Source organism: Mus caroli, chromosome 16, assembly GCF_900094665.2.
Source record: "Mus caroli chromosome 16, CAROLI_EIJ_v1.1, whole genome shotgun sequence".
Lineage (NCBI taxonomy): Eukaryota > Metazoa > Chordata > Mammalia > Rodentia > Muridae > Mus > Mus caroli.
Genome location: NC_034585.1, coordinates 34,661,739 through 34,686,267, shown reverse-complemented (window position 1 = coordinate 34,686,267; position 24,529 = coordinate 34,661,739). Strand labels below are relative to the sequence as shown.

Here is a 24,529-nt window from a genome sequence, read left to right as displayed (position 1 = left end):
AAGAAGACATCTCGAAGAAGAGATCCAGCCTAAATGTTTGAGATTTCAGGATGACGGTAACATCCTTCCTGGTTTTGTCTTGGATAGATCACTTTGCTGCTTTACAGGACTGTGATCTTCCTCACTGATGCTGTGTGTCTAGTCAAGAAAAAGGATCCAGCACAGAATATTCTAAAGCCCAAGGTGCATAGCTGGTCAAACTGCTAAGAATAAGAGAGTTGAGTGCTCAGCCCTGGATGGGATATCTATATCCATCTCCAGTAAGCCAGTCTAAGTCTCAAAGATATCTATATTCATCCCCACCCAGCCAGCCTAAGGCTCAAGGACCATCTTGAAAAAAGAAGAGGCAGAAAGAATGTAAGAGCTGAACTATGGGAAGGAATGCATTATCTTCTACACATGACAGGGCTGTTAAACTACCACACTCACAGCAGCTGAGGTTCCTAGCACATAACGTGCACAAGATCAGGAGAGCCAAAACTCTGGTATAAATAGCATAGATGATTTCTAGGCCTCCAGGAACTGAAGATGTACCCCTGGTAGGATTCCCATGTTCCTGAGGATGGTCCTACACCCCTGCACATGTAGGTAGCACTAACTGTTGAAGGTGGATATGAGAAGAGGAAGGCAGGAAAATGGGGATGTGATATGATCTGTGTCATTGTATTTGTGATATTCTCAAGAGTAAAGGGAAAAGACTTGAGGGAAATGACTACCCACAAGGCATTGTTAAAGCTAAGAGGAATGCCTAGGAGTGTTGAGGTATCTGAGTAACAGGGGGAACACATTGGCATTCCTGGGCCTGAGAAAGAAGAGGGGAAATGCTTCTATAGGACTCCAGCAAGATCTAGAACCATGAAAAAGCCTACATCTGTGAATGTCTATAGCGAGTTCTCTGGAGAAACAATGCTCTGATTTACAGTGTTTGCTGATATCTGGGGTATGAATACTCTCAACTATATTTTATCTTTCTCTCCAATAATAACTTTTTTTTCTGGTAAGAGATACATTGAGTGCCTTCTCTTGGATACTGCGATCTGGCTTTGAGGCTATTATTCAGCAGGAGCCACATCAAGTCAGAAGCACTGAATAGAGAGGGAGAGAAATGCCTCACTATCATCCCCCTCTATTAATTTCCTTCAGGTTGAACCCAACAAAAGATAAAAAACTGGGGAGCTAGGCTACTTTGCAGATAAATTCCTGCCTCCCATGGCACAGACTTAAGCAGAGGAGAATGGACCCCTGTGACCATCACAGGGTCCCATGGGAAGTGGAAAGCTGCTGGTGCTACTGCCAAAATGGATGTTCTCTGTCGATTGTATGCAGAATAACAATAACCTGGGGAACACACTTAACATTTATGTAAATATCTACTTCTAATACCCCAGAGGTTATCTTTTTGCCAGGTGAGAGTATTATTATGGGTAGGAGCATTTTGAACAAGGCTGTCCAAAGGTTTCTAAGATTAATGGTCCCTAAACAACTGTTGAAAAATTCTGACCCAGAGAATATGAAGATAGCACATTGCTGTTTGTTCCAAGGTTTAAGTATAAGTTTCAGACTGGTCTGTCTTTGCTGGCTGGCATGGACTTTTGATGGTGTGCAAGGAAAATAATGAGTGCTAGGCTAATACAGACAGTAAACCAGGCAAATAAAAAAATTAAACAAATAATAGTAACAGAAGGACTATTGGGTGGCATTTATTACATGATTAATCTGTTCTGACATTACACACGCAATATGTTAAATAGTGAGACATAGTAATAACCTGGCCTGATGGTACACAGCTATAATCCTTTCTCTTGGGAGATAGAAACAGAAAGATGAGGGATTCAAGGACAATCTAGCTACAAAGCAAGTTCAAGGTCAGCCTGGGCTTCATGAGACATTGTCTCAAAAAATAAACAAAAGAAGCATATAGTATTATAGCATAGGTTATATATTATATTATTATTTTTATGTGACAGGCCTTCTGTGAAGGGACAAAACGTTGTCATGTCTTAAAATTAATTTTATATTATTGCCTGTGATTTCAAGTCCTCAGTTTACCAGGCCTCTGGTATAGTTGAAGCTAATCAACTAAATTCTTTTCATTTTGTGACAACGATCAATCATCTGTATCTGAAATAAGGTGGTCATTGAGGGATATCAATCTTGGCTTCTCCTTGTGATGAGTCATCTTCTTTTTCAGATCATATTAGGAGGCCTCTATGTTATGTTTCCCACGTCACTCTTAGAGACCCGGACAATGTTAAATTTCCATTGCTAGCTGAGGAGGTGCACAATCTCGAGAGAGTCAAACACTTGGGGGGTTTTAACCCTGGTTCTGCCACATAGCACCATGAAGTAACTATCACCATCTGACCTGTTCCCGTACTATGTAATTGGCAGTACCTTAGTGTATAATAAAGACAAAGGGGTGTATGCAATGTACCTAAGGCTAGCCTTGGCTATCAGCTGGTGCTCCATAACTCTACACTCACTCCCTGGCTACCAACAATCTTACTGTACCTGTTTGCAAGCAAACAGCTTGCCCTGGTATTTATTAATCACAGTGTAACCACCCGGCACTCGACGATCTTCATACCAGGCAACGGGGATCAAGAAATCTCGAGGATTGGCCAAGCCATTTGCTCCTAGAAAACACAGGAACCCAAACTCCACTGAGGTATTTCCAAAGTCAAAGGAAAGAGGCCCACAAAGAGAATCTTCTTTTGTGTCACAAGCCGTTCCACAGATTCCTCTTTTCACCAAAATCCTTGCTAGATTCCCAGGCAGGGCTCTATAGCTCAGTGCCTGTCTAGTGTATGTGAAGTCCTAGGTTCAACCCCAAACACTACGGAATCTGTTGGATTCCAGTTTGGTAGATGTGTAGGAAGAGCTAAGAGATTTGGTTGAAAAAAAGAAAATTTCAAAAGTCCTCATAAGCAGTGTCATGTCCTGGAACTGTAGAGTGATTATGTTCATATGGCTTTTGTAGGTGTGTTACAGGTGAGGAAAAGGGAGAGGGAGAGAGGGGGGATCCAAGGAAACTGCAGACATCCGTCCAAGGAAGCCCTGGGGACTCTCCTACATATCTTCAGACCCTGATCTCATACAGAAAGGTGATTAGCTACTGTCCCAGGCAGGCCTCTGTCAGCGAGCCAGAACTCAAAAGCCAGAACTATAAAGCTGCTGTCCAGCCTAAAAAAGTATCTGCTTGCCATTCAGGGAGGAAGAACTGACGACCTGCCTGCTTAGCTTTGTTCAGGAGCGAGTGTTCCCTCCAGAGAAAGGAAATAAATCAAAAAGACAAAATATGAAAAAGTGTAAGTGCAAAAACATAATTTAACTCAGAGAGGAAAGGCCTGGGGAGTGTTTTATCATTTCCAGCTCCTGGGGTTAAAAAAAAAAAAAGCGCCCAGCTGGTTAGTAAATTATATATATTTTCCAGAGGGTACATGCTCTGTGGAACCTGGAGGCTCTGCTGCCTGCACAGCAGCAGGAAGCTAGACCAAAGTGGGAAGAGTGGGTGGCAAGCAGGATGACAGACGGCCCACCATGGCTCCAGCTGCCTCTCTGCTGCCTCCCACCTTCCTCTGAATATTTGGATCCCCAGGGGAGTGACCAGAAGGCACATGCTGGCCTGTCCTTGTTGCTCTGAAAAGCTGCTGACAGGGAAAGAAAGAACTGGAAGGTATGGCTCAAGCAGAAACCAGTGGCCGATTTCTCCAGCTCTCCTCAAGCGAGGCTTGAGAAAAAGTGCCTCTAAGTTCATCCCTTCCCTCCTGAGTGTCCTCCCTTCAGCTGCTGGAAGACTCGGAACTGGGAGAGCGTGTCTGGAAGTTTTAATCTGTCGCACAGAGACTGTTGTCTGCAGCTCCCTCACAGAATGTAGGAATAAGCTTGTTGCTGTTAAGTGTATGGATTTTGTGAAGTGTGCTCAGAAGGAACGTGATGTTCAAAGGTCATGTGTCACCCAGTTCATTTCATATTTCCAAGGTAATAGACTCCATGACATTTTTTTTTTATGGATGGAAACACACAGCTCATTGACTTAAGAAAACATTATTCACAAAGCTTATTCTTATTTGATACATTTGCTAAGCTGTTCCCTTTCCTCTTTACTTCTCTTTAATAGGCCATCAACAATTAATTGAATCTCAGGGCCAAGGAGCTCAGATGGTAAAGTGCTTGAGTAGCAGGGAGCCCTGGGTTCAGTGCCCTGCACCGCATGGGGCTGGGCATGGTAGCAAACACCTATAATCCCAGCACCCAGGAAGAAGTTCAAGGCTGTTCTTATCTATACAGAGAATTAGAGGTCAGCCTGGACTATAAGAGACTCTGACTTAAAAAAAACAAAAAAGAATTTAATCAAGTCTCAAATCTCATCTTTGGTAAAGCTATTTTTGTGACCCCCTTTTGCATCCCTTATAATATAAACATCTAACCAGAAACCCATTAAATGACTTTATTGCCATTGTTCTATATTATTGTTTTAGAGGAACGTATAATAGATTGGTTTGGACCATTTTCTATTGTTCATATATTTTGTAGGCAGGCATTTTGTCTAAGGAAGTTGTCTGAAGGGGGAAGTTGAAGTTTGAGTGTGAGAGCCAGGAAGAGATGGAAGGAGATGAATCTCAAGCAAGGCTTGAGGTGAAGATTTACCGATGGGTCCCAGGTCAGGTAACTCAAAGTGGACACCATAGACCTCCAGGATGTAGCCCCTGGTCTCCTCGAAGACATCGACGCTGAATCGCATTCCTCTCTGGAGGACAGAAGCATGGCATCATGAATCGTATTCTTGCAGTTATATGCAGAAATAAAGTGCTTGTGTTTCCAAGGATGCTGTTCCAGGTGACCAGATTAAAGATGAGTCACAAAGGAAAAAAAAAAATCTAATTCCTAATCATACCAATAATTAATGTCTTATTGGGTCCAGAGATAACAGCAGCCCCCAGTTAGCCACAACTCAATATATTTGTGAATACCTTCACCATCTCTTGTCTCTGATGCAGCCTGAAGCAGACTACTCACATTTAGGGAAAGGAAGTGGTAACCACTCTCTGCTTGGTGATTGTGCGCTATATTAAACAAAGCAGGCACCAAGCCCGCTTAACCCAAAGCCTTCTGTTTAACTCTGACTCCTCCCTGTGGTCGCCCAGACATGACAGAGACATTTTAGGGTTAGAAATAGCAGCAGCTGAAACATCTGATTGCTCCCAAATTAGGGAGAAGTGGTGGGGAGAGAGGGGCTCAGAACCAACCTGAATGACGCAGATTTCATTGGGCTGCAGGGACATCTTGCCAAACTCGGTGTAAATGAGAAGTTTCCCTTTCTGGGGAACTGGGGGGGGGGGAGAGGGGAAAAGACCGTGTAATAGTGAGCAATCCTGTTCAAAGGAGAACCCGAAAGCTTAATGCTTGCATTTGCTTGTTATTGCGAATGAGGAGGCCTTCGTTGGGTCTCTTAGGGGTGAACTGTATTCTGACAATGTCAGTTAGCTATTTTACTGTCTACAAGATTTTGAAAATTCTTCAAAATCTCTGTCTTCTTTCCCACTTTGAGGAGCCTGTATATATACACTTTTGTGAATTGACCCAAAAGGGTCCTAGAACTAGCACAGAAAACTACTCTTTTCTGACATTTCAGCCAGAATGCATGTCTGCTGACTACCCGGGAATGTTCACTCCTGAATACTAAAACTAAATGCCACAAAACCTCTCACGGCTCTTATGCTTTAGATGGCCTCATAAAATTTGTACCCGAACTGTGCGTGGTTGTTGATGACAAATGGGCTTTCCTTCAGAGAGTTTAAAAGCAAATAGAAATTTCCTAATAAGTTAGTCACGTTAGGAATGCCATTTCATTCCATTGCCAAGATCTCCCACACGGGAGATGCCCAGCAGAGACAGCCACAGGCAGAAAGCCCAGAACATACATTGGACACTTTGAGGTACACTAGGAATCTTTTCCAGACCACCAGTGGTGTCTGGACCTCACTCTTGTAGGTGGTACTTCATTTCATGAAACAGATGGGGGAATGCAGGCAAACAAGATACAAAAACAAAACAAAACAAAGCAAAACAAAAAACCAACTGGAATATAGCTTGGGGCTAGGTAATCAGTCAGTCTTACCAACCAGGAACTTACCAATCAGGAAATCCCCATCTGAGTTGTAAAAGCATCTGAAATTTACAGAGTACTTTCTGTGATTTTCAGCTTTAACACATTCTGGACAAGTTTATTCATTCCGCAAATTATTATTTAGTGCCTACCACGAACCAGGTGCTGAGTATAAAGTGATCAGCAGAAGCTTCCCTGTGGAGCTTAGAGTCTGACAGACAACGACAGGAAGCACACAATTACGGACTGCCCCAAGGGCAAAGCGCAATGATGCTGCGAAAGTCAAGTTCAGGGGCATGAAGGAATAGGGACCTGAACTGGTTTGGGGAGACAACAAAGGCCTCCTGCCCACTGATGAGGCTTTGGACAAGAGATCTGTTATCATCTAGGCAAGAGGAGAAACTCCTGGCAAAAGAAGCATGTTCAGGCACTCTAGAGCAATGAGGCTAATGGGGCCGCTAGAAAGAAATAAAGGGAAGCCAATGTGGCTTATGTGGAGTTCGTGCGTGCGTGCGTGCGTGCGTGCGTGCGTGCGTGCGTGGGGGATGACCTCATACAAGGCTAGACCCAAAGGGAGGTCTCCAATGCTTCCTATCGGGCTGCGATCTTGGCCTTGATTAATGACTCAAAAGTGGAATAGCTAAGGGAGGAGAGATGGATCTTCAGTTAAGAGCATTTGTTTGTTGTCTAAAGGAGCCAAGTTCTATTCCTAGCACTCCCATGGTTGCTCACAACCGCCCCTATCCCCAGTGCCAGGGGATTCAACTCCCTCTTCTGGTCTCTACAGGCACCAGGCACACATGGTACACAGATATATATGCAGGCAAAATATCGATATGCATAAAGTGAAATATAAATAAAAACAATCTTTTAAAAGTTGAATAGTTCGCCTACGTTCATTAAGTCAGCAAGATCAGAATCCAGCTTGAAAAACAAAAGTGTAGTTCGAGGGCAGTGGTTCTCAACCTTCCTCACGCTGTGACCCTTCAGTAAGTACAGTTCCTCATGTTGTGGTGACCACCAACCATGAAATGATTTCGATGCTGCTTTATAACAGTCATTTTGCTACTGTCATGAATCGTAATGTAATGTATATCCTATATGCAAGGTATCTGATATGCGACCCTCAAAGGGGTCTCAACACATATGTTCACAATCCCTGTCCTAGAGGTTGCATGCAAAGCCGCCATGATGGTCTGCTTCCCAAAGAAAAGGCAGGGGTATCATTTACTTTTTAAAAGAAAACAAAACAGAATAGAAAGGCCAGTGGCACAGCCGGCCATGTAAAGGCATCTGCCACCAAGGCTGAGAATCTGAGTTTGATCCCTGGGACTCACATGGTAGAAGGAGAGACGTGATTCCCCAAGCTGTCCTAGTTTGTGCACATAGGTGCTGTGACATGTGTCCTCCTTAAAGACCTCAGGATATGAACTGACTAGTATGCAGTGCATTAAGCTTGCGCCGAGCTACCAGCTATTAGCAAAAGCCAAGGCTGTTACTTAGCCTTCAGAACTGCTCGTGCAGCGTGGCTTTGGACTTGAACCCTAGGGATCCTTAGACATTAACTCTATTTGTCCCCAACCTGCCTACGTGAGCCGCTCCTTCATCACAAGGCCCTAACCTTTCCTTTTCTGCCTACATGGTTCTTGACGGTCTTGTATATATCACAAGAGTCTGTCAAAATAGAAATTCTTATTTAAAAAAATTTTATTTATTTTATGTATATGAGTACAATGTAGCTGTCTTCAGACACAACGAAGAGGGCATCAGATCCCATCACAGATGGTTGTGAGCCACGATGGGGTTGCTGGGAATTGAACTCAGGACCTTAGGAAGAAGAGTCAGTGCTCTTAACCCATTGAGCCACTTCTCTAGCCCCCTCTTATTTGTTGTTATCAATGAATACATATCGACATTTCTCTGAGAGGGGAATAATTATAAAAGAACTGTGTTTGCACACGAGTTTACTAGGTCTTCACTCTCTGGCTAATAGGTACTTAGGGGATGAGTATGTCATGCCCCAACAGTTGAGCCTCTTACCTGTTCTCCATGGAGGAGTTACACAGAAAAATGTGCACAGCAAGGCCGTTGTTAGACTTGATGTCTCCTGCTCCACATAAGGTGTACAAACCCTGGGAGAGGGGAAACAGAATGACTAGTGCTTCGTAGGCTCAGGCCTGCCCCTAACCCCTGAAGCCTGGTTTTGTATTCTTCCCTTTGAGAATGCCCTAGGGGCCATTTGGAATCAAGGCTGCCTGTCAATAACTTATACTTGGTAGACTGTGTCCCATTGGAGATGATAGCCGAGACCTCTTAACGGCCACATCAGAAGAACTTAGAGAGCATGATATCATTTCTTTAAATGCATTCAAAATGGACATTTCATTATGATTAAGAGAACCCTTCAGGAAAGAGGAGATATCTGGTAGAAGGATTTTGTGGGGAGAGGGCCTGAAGCTTCCCTTGACATTTAGGGCCCCCTCAAGTCCACACTTCCCTGGGAGCAGCCCTCTCTCATGAGGAAGGCCAGGCTACTTTCCCCAGAACAAAGCAGGGGAAGACTTTGTAACTGACTACAAGTCCTTCTGCTCTGGGACCAGATGATACAGTGCAGGGAGGCCTGACATGAGGGTGGGGGTGGGGGAGCAGAGACTTCTTACAACACCACTCTGCCCCAAACCTGCAGGCAGGATGCAAAACCAGAGAGGGTTCTGCTCCTCAGATATCCATATCTCTCAGGAAGCAAGTTTCTTCTTCTTCTTCTGTCCCTTAATGGATCAGTTTGAGGTTTACTGAAGTGAGTCTTCACAAGGTACGGGGAGACTTGTAGGGATAAAGGCTTCAAGGTGATTTAAACAGTTTGGGCTATCACTGGGCACCTGGAGGGCCCCTAAGTAAAACATGAGCCAAGTTGGCCTGCAGAATCTTCCTCTGTCCTCTTGGAGCACTTCTCCCTGACAGCTCCAGTCCCTTCACCCACACACTTCTTGCTGTGGGTGCAGGTGTCCCTGTACTGCCAGCATTTGCAGCTATGGAGAGGGCCTGCCAGTTAGCCCTGTGCTCCTCTGCCTGCCGTCTGAGGTGATGCATCTGACTCCTGGTATCCCTTTCAGGGTCTTCAAGCTCTTGGATGGGGACATTTATTTTTGTATTTATTTTTACTAATCTGTGTGGACATGTATCACTTCCTTCAAGTATTATGAATGCAGGTAGCAAGCCACAGCAGCAGCAAAGGTGCCTGTCACTTTGTCAGTGACTGGGACATTTTTATGTCATACATCATAAGTATCTCAAAATATCATTTGTGCTCATGCTATAGTGGTTGGATTTTCACATAGGTCTTACGATCTAGTATATTAACTAGGAGGCATGTTTCTAACTACAAAACAAATACTATTGATTTTTTTGAAATATTTTTATCATTGCATTTCAACGTAATTGTCTGTGTAATTTGATGTAGTTTATTTTACACAGTCAAAACCACATGCATGGTGGCTCATGGCAGTAGTTCCAGTGCCTGGGTTTGAGGCAAAGGGGACTCTTAGGAGTTCAAGGTCAACATGAGCTGCAGGAGGAGAGCCTATCTCAATTAAACCAAACCAACCCAACCCAGTCAACCCAACCCAACCCAACCAACCAACCAATCAATCAACCAAACACCTGCCCCCACACACCCAGTAATAAAAAAATTTAGCAAAATAAATGAGTGCATAAGTAAACAGGTCTCACCAAACCATCAAAGGCATCATGGGTCAAAGTGGTTGAGACTCGTTCTACCCAGAGAAGAGGCACTTGGGGGAAGGAAGATTTACCCTCATTGGCCTTTCTGTGAGGTAGAAAGCTCCTGGGTGCCCTTTGGTGTCAGGAGCCATATGGTGCCTGTATGGAAGGCATCCCTCAGCCAGCCCCCATGCTACACACAGGTGGCTTTGTCTCTGCCGCCTCCACCTCCGGTTTAGGCTGCTCAGTGTTCAGATCGCAGATGGCTAGATCACTCACCACAGGACAGAGGAGGGCAGTGGGAAATCATGGAGGATATTGACTTACACTCACAAAGTCCACTTTCTTCTCAGACGCTTTTGGAATCTCAAATGGTTTCCATCTTAGCTGGGGGGAAAAAAACCATACAGGGAAATGATTTCACAGGAGGAAACCATAAGTTTATTAAATAGATTCAGTTACACAGGAGAAAATGGACAACTGCTCTCTCTGTGAGGTTCTGGCCATTGGTGATTTTGTTATATTAGAACTAATGATTATTTATCATTTCTCTCTCTGTGTGTGTGTGTGTGTGTGTGTGTGTGTGTGTGTGTGTGTGTACACTAGGGGTGTATGACTCTGTGTATATGTGCTATAAGAGTGTGTATGTACACTGTGGGGGTGTGTATGTGTGTATGCTGTAGGGCTATGTCCCTCTCCTTTTCTCTTTCTTCCCCTCTTTCTTCATCTTTCTCTGTCTCTGTTTCTCTCTCCATCTCTGTCTCTGTCTCTGTGTATGTGTCTGTCTCTGTCTCTGTCTCTCTCTCTCTATCTCTCTCTGTGTGTGTGTGTGTGTGTGCATGCGCGAGAGTGTGCTGTAGGGGTGTGTGTTTAATATGAATATGAAGTGTCTTTGTTCCTAGTCCTTTCAATTATAAAAATGAAGTCAAGCCGCCGCTCCCTCTCTCAGAAGGTGTTTCTTTTAACATTTTGCTCAGGCACATCTGTGAGTTTTGACTGATGCCGCTTTCATGCTATTTATAATCAGCTCCCTTTCCTGGCAAGCCGGCTTCGCTGTGTGGGCTCCTGACACTGCAGGGGAAGGTTCTCCTTCTCCTTCCAGCCCTTGGAGTTTTGAATTATTTCCTTAAGAGAGAGAGAAACGCATCCCGCTGAGACTGGATTTGGTAAATGCAGTGCCAGCCTTGGTTTCTTCCCCAAACCTAGCGTTTGTCCCCAGGCTGCCCAATGGTTCACTCTAAATCGCAATGGTCTTTAATTCAATAATGAACTGATCTAAGGAAGTGGGGAGAAAACTCAGCAGGTGCAGGCCGTGCTCAAAGCACCAGTGCAGTGTCTATTAATCAATGTAGTACCGGGCCTGCCACAGCCAGTCAGAGAGCTCCTCTGCCCAAGAAGCCCAGTGCACATCTGGAGTGACCTGCATCCTGGGGCTAGCTCCATTGGCTGTTATGCCTGGTGAAGGTTGGATGGGCAGACGCTCCATCCAGGTGCTGGAGTCTGCTCATTCTGTGTTTTGAGAAGGCAGCCAGACAGGAAAAGAAGAGCAAATAGGAAGGGCTCTGCTGGGTGTATCACACAGTCAGACAGCTCCCATCATTTCCTAAAGACAAAGACGATGATGACATTCTGAGACCACTACAAAATGATACAAAATGTGTGCTTGAAAAGGACCACTGAAATTGAGCTTCAGAGTGCAGCAAATACTTCAGGACTGATTCTATTCGTGATGAATAGAATCACAAGGGGTTCTATTGGGTCACAAGGGGCAAGGGTCTGGAAAGGGTTTCCAACCCTTGACATACATATGGGACAGTTTGTACTGGGTAATTCTTTGTTGTAAGGCTTATGCATAGAGAGATGCTTAGCACTGCCCCTGGCTCCTGCCCACAAGATACCTGTTATATTCCTTCATGCTATAGCTATCCACCCCCACCCCATTGTCAAAACATTCCTCTATTTCTTTAAGTCAGTATCCTGCTGAGAACTAAAGACCTAGCAGCAAATTCACTTTACAGCAGGAAGGGCCATAGCTCAGCACTGAGCATGTAGGATAGTATGTGTGCTGGCAACCAAACTCAGAACTCTGCATGCACAACACATGCTCTACCATAGAGCTACATCCCCACCCAGGTACTGCTGCAGCTTCAAGGGGTGGCCATGGTCTATTACTAATCACTGCCTACTGTCCCCGTCGCCATAACAGTGGAGAAAAATCACCTGAAAAAGAGTCATCATTGTAGATTTCCCAGAGGAAGATATTTAAGTATCAGATCAATTGTTTCCTTGGCAACCATTCAGGGCTAACCAGAGATTCTCAACCCTGGATACCCATGAGAATCAACTGGATGGCCTTTGAATCCAAGACCAAATTAAATCAGAATCTTTGGAAATGGGACCTAGACATCAGCATTTTCTAAACACTCCAGCACTCAGAGATTCAGTGACTACTGTGTTGCTGAACCAAGCAAGCGTCATGCTTAGAAAATTCTATGCAGTCAATCAAGCAATGAACCACGCAGCCAAACCAAATTGTGGCATCTCAAGCTAGACATGGGGGTTGCAATGCCAACTTCCAGATAGCATTGATTTTTAAATAATACAGGCTTAAGAGTTAGTAAATCTAAGAGGAAAAAATGGCAAGGAGATATTAAGGAAGAAAATCTTCCTTTCTCCGTGTGTCTCTTTCTCTCTCTCACACATAGACTCTCACATAGAGGGAAAGGGAGGGAAGAAGAGAAGTGGGGGAAGAGCGCACATTGGGGCAGGGAGACATCATAGTTGCAAGTGAATTACTACTGGCTACCTAGCTGTTGCTCTAGGACACCGGTGCAATCTGCCTAAAGATTAGATATCTGTTGTGCGTAGCAGTGAAGCCCTGCCTCGGAGAAAAGAGGCTCTTCTGTGAGAGGGAAAAACTGAACCAGAGGCCTGGTGGGTTGTCAAGGTCTGCTGTTCACTCCAACTCTCAAGCCACAAGGAGAGAGAGGTTGAGGTGGTGGGTGAAAATACATCCACATGCTGACATAGGAAAACTGCCATCAATGGGGCCTGCATTCCAGGTGAAGCAATGGCCCTAGGGAGCCTTTCTTCACCAGTGTAAAAAGGATTGCCTTCAAATGACAGATGATACAGGGAGAAGAATAATGTCTCCATTGGGTTGGATGGCACTGGATTGCACAGAGTTCATGTTCAGAATGTAAAAGTGCCTATCTCAAAAGGAATGATAAAGATGCTGAAATTGTTCTGATAAACCCTGAATCCACAAGAGGAATTCAACTTTGGATTCTCAGGCAAGAGATTTTGGTCAAGGAGCTCTGATGTGATGTTTTGGTGAATGTGAAGGGGGCAGACAGGCATTGCCCTTAGAGTGTGGTACAGAACATTCCCTGCTGAGACCAGAAGCTCAGCCTGAAAGACCAAATCTTTTGGGTTCAAACTCCATCTTACAGAACCTGACCTAAGGTTGAACTTGAGTTAACTAACAAACTGGAACCTAGCACCAATTTCCAGGCTACCCACCCCCATAAGACCTGCGTCTGGCACCAGTTTCTAGCTTATTCCCCCTAAAATCTGTACCTCCAGTTTACAAGCCTGCCCCTGACACTTCACTTCCTAACAACCACCAATGAGGAGGAAAACAGAAGTTAAGTTCATGGTTTGGCTCCCAGCACCAGCCAATTATGTTAAAGGCCATAATGACCCCCACCCCCAATCAGATGTGTACCAGGCTAGATACCCCCTTCTTGCCTCTATAAATGCTTACCTAAAACTAGGCAGGGGGCTCCTTCCAGTTCTGCTGTATCAGAGATGGTGATGTGGCCCAAGTTTGAGCATAAATAAAGAGACCCTATAGGCTCCTTGGTGGACTTTTTGGGGGTTCACGAACATTTCCTGGCACAAGCCTAGTACATTTGCTGCAGAAAAGTCACTGTGGTAAGCCCAGGCCAAGAGGGCCATGCATGAGCAAACTGGAAGACTTGACTTTTGTGGGTAAATCATTTCCCCTGTTGGGTTGCTTTTCTTATTGTAACAATGGGGTCTTGGGGGCGGGGCAGGGGTGGGGGTCCTGGAATCCCACGAGCTCTTAGAGAAGAGCATCTGACAGTGAAAGAACACTTTATGACTGAAGAAAACCTCTTGAACTGACCACCCCCACCCCAACACACACACACCAACTCATATACTGAAGCCCTAACTTCCAGTGAAATTGCTTGGGAGATTTCAATGGTAAATATGGTTAAATTAAATAATACAATTTGTGTTTTAGGAGTGGTAGCCTAAGAAGAGTTAGAAAGTTAGAATTCAGGCACTTGGGAGACTGAGGCAGGAGGATTGAAGGTTTTACAGCCCTGGGATATAGACAAAGGTCTTTTGAAAGAAAAAAGAATTGAAACCAGAGTACCAAGACAACAAATCAAACAATTACCTCATTTCCAACAAATAGTCAGAGGAAAGGTTGTGTGAGGACAAGAGGGAAGATGACCCAGATATAGATCCAAGAGAAAGCCATTATCAGACATCACCCTTTTCACCCCTTAATCCTGGACTCTCAGTCTCCTAGCTTTGAAGGTACTGATCCTGTTATTTAGGTGGCTCAGCAATGGCGTAACATAATGTTACAATTTCATAACCATTTATTTTATTCATACTGTATACAATCACTGAATAGCTCCTCCCATCTGGAATTTAATTAAGACGTTAAGACACGATGACATAGATTGCAGTGTCTAATGCAATATCTAGACTATTGTATGCACCAGTGCATATTTATTGAATGGTTGAAGAGATGAATAACTGTAAGCCTGGAGAACATTGCTTATAAAAGTCCAAATGTTACTTCCAAAGTGTAAACCAATTGCTTTTTATTTTTTGCAAATTCTATTGGAGAATAAACTTTTATTCACTAAAAGTGAGGTGGTAAAAGAGTTTGAAAAGTGTTTCTAAGGATGTTCAATGTTTAAATTAAAAATTCTTTAACATTTCCAAAGGAGGGAGACAGAGAATCCTTGTTAACATTTAATGAAAGAGATTCGAAATTCATGCCCAGAGATAAAAAGGAAACAGAAAGAAAAAAACCTCAATATGTCTATAGTTAGGAGGCTGAGATTTGCCTGGATGCTGTGAAGATCTTTCAACATTGAGATGCCTTGATTCATTGACAACATCCAAATCTGCTGTGGACTCAGCTACTCTGGGTGACCTGCATACTCTTCACACTGGCTGGCTGGAGGTGGACAAATTATTACAAGTTGGTAACATCATCCAAGAATGTTAAAGTCACTTGTGGGTAATACTACTTAAGCCAGTGCCAGCCACAGCTCTGGTTGGAGCAGGTTCAGGATGTTCAGTAGTGTTGACTCTTAAACCAAGGAGGGAAGCAGGAGGTGGATGAACTAAAGAGTGAATCACAGAAGTCTTCAGCCAATCTAGCAATCTCAGGAGAGAAGGAACTATAGTTTATGTGGGGATGAACTAGGCTTTGATGGATCCACTGGAGATCCTTGGAGTAATGGGGCTAGAGTGCCATTAAAGAGGATCCAAGGCACGATATACTTAGACTTTCTAAAGTCTTTCATGGGACTTTAAAAAAGAAAGAGTCACTGTGTATGGGAACTTAGATTCCCAATGTGACTTTGCTCCTGAATGCAAGGCTGAGAATTTTATGTTCGTTACCCAGAGTTCTGGTTCAATGTGTTAGTCAGCCTTCCATGCGGTAACGAAATCCCTGAGTCACTTAACTTACAAAGAGAAAAGGTTTCTTTTGGCTCATAGTTTTGGAGGTTCCAGTGTAAGACTGAGAAGCCCCAAGCTTTGGGCCACTGCCATGGGTGGAATATCAAGACAAATTTGAGACTAGACCCCCTCCCACTGACCTAAAGACCCCACTGCCTAAAAGTTCACTACTATGTATCAGTGCCTCTCTGGGAAACAATTCATTTTATACGGTCCTTATCCAAACCAAAGAAAGTGTGTCCTTTAAAAGTTCACATGTGTGGGAAACTTAACCCCATGATTCACATGTCAATGAAGTAAGGATTTAGGTAAATAAGAGGACATGAAGTCATGCAAATGGGGGCTCCATGATGGTATTAGGAGGAGAGAGCCAGGCGTACATAGCCTGTCTCCCCATGAAATATCCTTCACATTATGGTGCAACAAGAAAGAGCTCGCCATATACTCTCACCATGCTTAGGCTTCCCAGCCCCTAGACTTCGTATTAAGCAATCTTCCATTCTTTATAAATTACCTCATCTCTGTGATTTTGTTACAGTAATAGAAAATGGGCTAAGTAAATTGAGAGTTACTTAATAGTAGGACATTTGAATAGTTTGTGTGAGGTTCTGGGTTCAATTCTTAACCCTGGAAAGGTGGAATATGATATTTAGCATCTTGAATAAACTTGAACACAGTTTACCATAAATGTTAGTGGGTGACTTAATTCTCACAGCTCTCTGAAATGCTTATAATTATTGTCTTTTTATTTCCTTTAGGTTGGCACACACAAATGGAGTTTGTTGTGATATTTGCATACATATTTATTATACTTACACCCTCCATCACTACCCTTTAAGCGCTCATCACCATCCTGCTGGTGCTTGCCTCTTGTCTTGCTTCTTCTGTAGCCATGAGAACATGAATAGCTTAGAGAAGTTCAATTTTCCCCATTAAAATTGGCACTGATATTTTACTTCTTAAGTTACACCTTTAGTATTTTATTATCAGCCCCTGTTTTGATTTGCTTTCCAAAGTATTCCTTATCTCCTTGGTCCTAAACCCAAGTCTTTCCCATTTAATAGTCTTTCAAGTTGACCCTTATTTCTGCTCCTCTGATGCTGGGCCACTGTGTCTCAGTCTGACTCCTAGAACACTAACCTAGCTAAAGACCTTCAGTCTCGGTATCCCTGCCCAATCCCCTGAAGTTAATTCACGCATACAATATTTATCAAACATGATTTTATGCTAGGCTTGGAGGTAATAACTCTCTGTACTCAAGGAACGCATTACAGAAGACCCCGAAGCGTGAAGCTTCACCAAGTAGGAAAATAAACAGATAGTGGAAATGACTTTGAAAGGGATCTGTAAACAGAAGCATTCCTTCAGGAATACATCCTGGCACAAGGCCCATTGGACATCCATATACATGGAAATAAGAGATACAAGCAGTGAAATCACTTGGTTTGCAGACAGCTTCAATATCTTTCCAAGGAGTGAAATGTAAGTTGATGGAGATGAACTGTATAAAAGATCAAGCAAGCTGTCCAAAAAAGGGCTGCACAAGGCAATGTGCACTGCAGTGCTGGCCACTGCCAGCAGATGCATTTAGAGAAATGCAATCCTGTCTATTTATAGGATGGTGAGATCTGAGCTACCAGGGAATACATTCAACAAATATTCGCAGTTTTTGGAAATAGGTATGTGCTAGGTGCTGCAGACCAGAGAGAGACCCTAGAGACAGAAGATCCTCTCAGACACCCTAAGAAATGCTCAAGAGTTCAATGGAAGAAAACAGTGTTTTCATTTAAGACCAGCTTTAAATTATTTGTGAGATTTTGATAAATTGATGTTTATTTAAAAATAAAGAGAAAATTCCAGGAAGACAAGAAAGCATGAAATACTCGGGAGGCAGAGGCAGGCAGATTTCTGAGTTTGAGGCCAGCCTGGTCTACAGAGTGAGTTTTGGGACAGCCAGGGCTATACAGAGAAACCCTATCTCGAAAAACCAAAAAAGAGAGAGAGAGAGAGAGAAAAGAAAGCATAAAATGTCAAAGCAAAACAACTTAGCACATTTTCCTGGACTGGAAAGCAGGAGACATAGGAAGTAGAGCTGTGGTTTGCAGCTTGTGGGTCGCAACCCCATTGGCAAACCCTTGTCTTGAGAAAATAGCTAAATTATGATTCATAACAGTAGCAAAGTTGCAGTTATGAAGTAGCAACAAAAATGTTCTGGTTGGGGGTGGGGAGTCACCACAACATCAGGAACTGCATTAAAGGGTTAAGGGAAAAAAAAAAGAGAAAAACCAGAGATAGCTCAGAAGAAATTTCTAGAGGATTTCCTAAAGTGTGATCCATTCTTCAATTTTTTTTAAAGCAAGCTTAGAAAATTCCCCCATTGTTCAAGGAATTCTTCCTGTTGGCTCATCTGACTCAGGCATTTTTCATTCCTTATGTATGTGTGGCAAAGAGAATCCATCATAGGAGCAATTCACTGGTTGATATTTGGAAGGTAAGGATGAGGAAGAATATTATGGTCTGGATTGCCCTCCCTCATTCATAGGTCCTTATCCCCTAGAAAGTGCTAGACTCATTTGTCTATTTGTTTGTCATTTACTTACTTCTTTTGTTTGTTTGTTTGTTTATGAGGCAGAGTCTCATGAAGCTGGCTTCAAACTCAGCATCCTCCTGTCTCTGTGTCTTGAATGCTGGGATTGTGAGCATGTACCACCATGACCAGCTTGGGTAGAATCTTGACAGAGTACATAAATTCCAGTGAGGTCTTGGGGGGTGGGGTGGGATTGGTAATTGAATATGATTTGAGCTCTTACAAGAACAGGCACAAAACAGAAGTGAGAAGACCAAGGAACAAGCTAACCTCTGCAAGCACAGTAGAAGAAACCCGCCTCAGTCTCTAGAGCAGAGCTCTGAGAAAGGAATGCCACAAGATCTGCCTTGGTTTTGTTATAGCACCCTCAGCAAACAACTGTAGAGAGGAAAGGGAAGACAATGAGAAAGGAAAGAGAAGAAGAGAGGTGGGTAGGGAAGGCAGGGAAAGAGGAACCTCCTAGTTCCAGGAGATGGCCACAATGAGGAGGTGATAGTTTAGTTCAGGACCTGGAAACCATTGATTTTTGTGGGTTTTGAGTCACTGTAATGTCATGGTACCCATGGAAGGACAGAGGTTCAGAAGCAAAAAGGGCAGATCAGCATTCATGCTTTGAAGTGCTGGGAAGACGCACACACACATAAGCACTTGTGTGCATACACACACATACACTAGGTAACTTTTATTTTTTAAAAAAACATATCTACCAACAGGAGTATAAGATATGGAAAAGGACACAAAATACAGTTTTAAAAGACTAAAAATAAAACTATTATACCATAGCTAATTGCAGTAGATATAAACAAACAATGTTTTAAAATTATGAATATTCACAGCGTCCCTGCTCAACAATACTCCACGGAGAGTAATCCTGACTTGGATATTCTCACTGGATATCCCTGAACTTCAGTCTCACCATGGGAAGGTATGTGACTAATGCCATTGTCTAGATGCAGGGGATAGAGTGTAGAAACGTTGAATCAAGAACAAGTGGAAATAACGCAAAAATCTAGGGCCAGCTGAGAGAAGGAGAGAAAAGATCTCAGCTCAGAAAGTTAGATGCTGGGTAAAATTGAGGAAGAGGATGTTCACAGAGTGGTGCTTCAGGGCATGTATTAGATAGTTGTTAATGTTTTCAGGAGATCGGGTAAGGATTGACATGGTTTTCAACTACTTTTGGTACCTAGTTGTGTGGGACTTGGGAATTACCTCCTTATGCATACGTACAAGGAACACAGCGAAAGGGATAACCCAAAGCGTTAGATGTGGTTGATTCAGAATCGATGCTTTTATGAAAATTTTAAATAAAAACCTGCTATTTTGGGGGATAAGGCCTAACATAGGGATATAGTTCTATCCGCTTAAGAAACTGAGGCAGAGGATTGCCTGAGCCCAAACTGGGCAAATATAATTGGTCTTCAACTCAAGGACACATGGGAAAAATGGGTGGGGAATATTTCTTTTCCTTATCATCTCTCTCTCTCTTCCTTCTTTCCTTCCTTCCTTCCTTTCTTTTTCTGTTTTTTTTTTTTTTTTTTTTTTTTTTTTTTTTTTTTTTTTTATTTGTTTTGTTAGGTATATTGCCCATAATGGACTTAAACTCACAATCATGCTTTCTCAGCTTCCTGAGTACAAGGGTAAACTATAGTCAGGACAGGCAACTTACATGGGATGAAGGAGTTAACAGGGGGCAAATTGGATGTGAGGGGTAAATTGCTTTCTTAAAATGTCTGTCAGGACTGGGGATATGACACACATTTAGAATGAATGAGATTCAGGTTCATTGTGCGAAGAGGAGGAGGAGGGTAGGGGAGATGATGGCACCTGATTGTAAAGAAAGAGTTGGATAAAAGAAGGAGGAAGGCCTAAGGTATTCTTGGAGTAAAGAGACTGTCAATATGGCAAGATCTGGGGATTTGGACAAGTTGGACAGCAAAGGTTCTGGGAGGATTTACTGTTTGGCAGCATTTCTGATAATTTGCATGTTCTGGGACAGAATGATGTGACCTTTAATTAATTTGGAAATAATTCCCACATGGCCCAAATCATAGTAGTTGAAAAACAAGTGGTAATTCCCGTAGCCCAAGTTTTAACTGTGTCAAGCATCTGACAATCAAGTTAGGGATCGTAATAAGAAAAATAAATACTGAAAGTTAGGGATGATAAAAAGAAAAATAAATACTGAAAGACTGACTTCTAAAGGGAACTGCTGGCTCAGAATGTGAGTAGGAATCTGTAAACTTGAATTGGATTTAGATTTGCTCATGAAATTATGAGATTTCATAAGTTAGGGGGAAAGACACAATAAACAAAATTAGGCATACTTCTTATATGAGATATCAATGGACTTGAACTAACATCCAAAGGCTGAATTTAAGAACACCCAAGAGGTCCCATTAATTCTGAGATGTAGGATCAAATATAAATTAAAGAATGTGAGGACTGGTCTTCAGCAGAGTATCAAGATGACTGTCATGACTGCCTATCCCATGGTGCTCTCTGTAGGACTGGGGTTAGATTAGAGGCAGTATCTTCAAAGTCTCAAAGATCTTTAATGCGGGAAGTTGGTGAAGTTACTGAAGTATTATACTTGGGCTTTGACAGGTAAAGACACACCTATCACAGAGGCTTCAGCCAGTAAGGGCTGTCAGATAGAAACCTAAATATAATGTTCCCAGACTTCCTTCAAGGGAGCCTGGAGTACATATTTGGAAAAGGTTATGAAGGGGAAGTGATGAATGCAGAATGCTGTGGTTAATTAATGAAGCATAAAATTGGAAAGAGATATTAACTTGTCAAGGAGTAAATGAAGACAAAAGGCTAGATATGTACAAGAATAGCCAGAGTGTATATCAGGCAAGGGGAGCAGATGGCAGGTGACATAGGTCAAGACAATGGTTAGCTGCTATTTCTATGACGCCGGTGTCACAAAGGTACTGTGGAGTTTTAGGGCACATCTCTCCCAGTGTGTGAACAGAGGAGACACTAGAGGAGAAGGCTGTTTGGTCACTGCCATATTCAAAGTGTTCCAGGAATGCAAACCAAGGACAAGGAAACAAGTTCAAGAAGGAAAAAACTACAATGTCAAGCCAGGTGTGATGGTGACACATGCCTTTAATCCCAGCACTTGGGAGGCAGAGGCAGGAAAATCTCTGAGTTCAAAGCCAGCCTGGACTACAGAGTGAGTTCCAAGACAGCCAGGACTACACACAGAAACCTTGTCTCAAAAACAAACCACCACCACCACCACCACCACCACCACCAAAAACAAACAAAAAACAAAGAGGAGAAAGAAAAGCAACAATGTGGTGTTAGAATGGAAAACAAGGGGGGGGGGGAGGTGAGTCAGTGAGTTGGGAGTAAGGAAGTGGCCATCAAATTCCAACACATCTGTTCTGGTTTCTCACCATTGACTCAAGCTTTTAAACATAGTAGCCAGAACTTCTTTGTAAAATGTATGCTAACTAATTATGAAATCATGACTTAGCATAGGCAGCGGAAACCCACATGATTCTTGACTAGGACAAGAGGAATCCACTTTCTATTTTATTAATTCCTACATCAGTTGAGGTTTTAGTATTTAAATACTTGTAAAGGAAGACAAGGCCAGGTGTGGCAGCACCTGCCTATACGCTTAGCATTGAGAGGCAGGGGCAGTAGATTCATGAGTTTGAAACTGTCCTGAGAGAAACACACACACACACACACACACACACACACACACACACACACANAGAGAGAGAGAGAGAGAGAGAGAGAGAGAGAGAAACAGAGATAGAGAGGAGATAGGGAGGGAGAGAGGATCTAATTAGAAGAATTCTACTGACATAAGGTTAATTTTAAAATTCTGATATGTGCCAAATTTAATGACAGTGGTAATCAAAGTGGTAAGAGATAGGAGAATTTAATTCAGAACCAAGAAAATAACCAATAAAAACCATGACTTAAATCCAGTCACAGTGGTGACCAGGAAATCCTATTTTACACACCAATTTTTGTAACCTCAGTCAATCCAAACATGACCACGGCTCTCCATATGGACTGTCTTTCTGACTCAAGAGATTCTCATTAGGTGTCATATTTGACCCCTCCCCATCTATAGCCAGTGAAATGCATTTCTTCCCCTATGTTTATTTAGGAATACCCTCAGCTCTCCTATGCAGGCTGCAGGTGTCTGTGGGAACTTGTCCCGGAACTTCGTCTCTTGTTTTTATGGCTATCGCCTGTTATGGATCCGCAAACATTTTATGGCAGAGATCTATTAGTCTTTACAGCTGTGGCTTCACAGGTTCTATGACACGTGACCTGTATTCCAAAATAACCTTAAGAAGGGATGTAATCACATGAAGTAAAGTGCAGCGCCGTAGTCATGGCAACGACAGGTAGTAAGAGTTGGTTCCCAAGTACCTTATACCTCACACTTGCAGAAGGTTGCACTATCTACGTTCCTTAAAGGTCAGATTTAAAACCTACCCTGCCCCTAGTAAGGTCATACAGAAAAAGTAATGGCCCCACTGATGCCCACACGATGATGATGATGCACTGAAGGTTGATGAAGCTGCTTCTGTGTAATGTGCGCATGTGAGGACCCTGGAGCTCCCAGCCCACCCCATGTACCACAAGTTATGTACTATGATCTATCTTCAGAGACACACTGCTCCAGGCTGCCCAGAAAACATGCCGTGTATACCTTCACTTAGCCTAGCTCAGTGGTTTTCAATTTAGTTTACATAGGAACTTCGTCTTATGGGTAGCATACACAGTACAATATATCCTATACTTTATAGGTGATTAAAGAGACTTTCAGGGATAATTTCATTTGTGCTCAATTTTCTTCATATTTGGTCATTTCATAGCCGCTTTGTTCCTTTGCGTGATAGGAGATTTGGCTCTATTAGAGAAAACTGTCAGAGATATAATTGAGGATTTCCTGTGCCACCTGAAGAAAGAACTGGAAAACTCTCTGTGGGCCAAATACCCTCTCAATCCTCCCACGCTGGCATATAATAAGCACCACACTGGCATTTACAAAACCCATAGGTGCCATGCTTCCTATTTTCCTGGAGAAAATAGAGTCTTGTTGCTAAGCAGACCAGCAACTTGAGGAGAGAACTGGAGATTCTGAAATTTAACTCTAGGGGCTCAGGAAGAGAAACCCCCGAAGTGATGCTTGGGCAGATAAAGTGACTATCGGAGAATCAAGGTTAGCCTCAACCTTGCTTCTTCCTTTCACAGAGAGGGGCTGAAATGCCCTTAATCTGTCTGGGAAGCCATCTTGCTCAAGCAATGCCTCACAGTGTCATCAAAGGAACAGTGAACTGTAGAGAGAGGGAAGAGCTAAGAGTCTTTGTCCTGATCTAGTGCCCGGAGGTTACCTGGGAGAGGTTAGCTACTTGCTAGGAATCTCTGTCTGCAATGAAGTTCCTCATCGCCCGTTCTGCTTTCGCTAACTTGTGATGACGATTTCTAAGCACTGGAACCTGTTGGCTTGTTAAGTAATCATTCCGCCATGACTCCTCCCTCCACACCAACGTTAATCAGCTTGCTTCCCTTTCTCCTGATCCCTGTCTCTTGCTGGTCTTGCTTTCACTTTGCCCATGTCACCCATTTAGAGGTCAAACAGGATCTCAGAGAATGAACGCGGATTTTTGCGGCCCTTTGTCAGATAAGTGGGAAATTGATTACGTGAGGATGTTCTGCGGTGGTTAATTCTCAAATGCTAGAGACAGGGGGAAGCATGAGTGAGGTAAGGAGGATCAGGTAAAGGCAGGATGCTCTGAGTGTGTGTGTGTGTAAATGAAATTGTGTGCTTCATGAGTCTGTCTCTCTTAAGGATGAGGCAGGGGCAAGCCAAAAGTCCTTAATTACGTGGGGCCCTAATCTGAGGGGTTTGGGTTAGAGAGCTGGATCAGGGCCTGACTTTTTCTCCAGTTGTCTGAAAGGAGACGCACAGTAGCAGGGCAGGGAGGACATTTGCTAGACCACTAAACTTCACAAAAAGCCTGGCTTGTGGCACAGGTCCCCAGTTCTAGCTACACAGCATGCTGATGCGGAAAGTTCCCAAGTTCAAGATATGCCCAGGCTTCAGAGTAAGTTCAAGGCCACCCTAGGCAACTTAGTGAGACTGTCTCAAAATAGAAAATAAGAAGAGGGCTGGAAAGATAGTTTAGTGTTAGTTCCCATACCTAGCACATGTGGAATCTTTAAAAAAGAAAATCACACAAGGTTAAGGGTCAGGGACTGCAGCAGCCTGTAAGTGACTGCATCAGGATGGCATATCAGAGTCACGGTTTTTCCTGTCACCTGCCAGGCACCTTGTAAACATGTTTACACCCAGTCTCCTGAACCCTTCCCAGCTCGGCACAGCTCACGGTTTG

At 43.2% G+C, this 24,529-nt stretch overlaps 1 protein-coding gene across 1 annotated transcript in view; it reads right to left on the bottom strand.

Annotated features, from left to right (window-relative positions):
* Hgd (homogentisate 1,2-dioxygenase) overlaps positions 1 to 24,529 on the bottom strand; it is a 50,419-nt gene that overhangs the window by 10,695 nt on the left and 15,195 nt on the right. Inside the window, exons 5-10 of the mRNA XM_021184741.1 lie at positions 10,157 to 10,216; positions 8,150 to 8,241; positions 6,137 to 6,171; positions 5,250 to 5,329; positions 4,651 to 4,750; positions 2,512 to 2,636 (exon numbers count right to left, since the gene is read on the bottom strand). Coding sequence (XP_021040400.1) covers positions 2,512 to 2,636; positions 4,651 to 4,750; positions 5,250 to 5,329; positions 6,137 to 6,171; positions 8,150 to 8,241; positions 10,157 to 10,216 — 492 coding nt within the window. The remainder of the gene's footprint in view (positions 1 to 2,511; positions 2,637 to 4,650; positions 4,751 to 5,249; positions 5,330 to 6,136; positions 6,172 to 8,149; positions 8,242 to 10,156; positions 10,217 to 24,529) is intronic.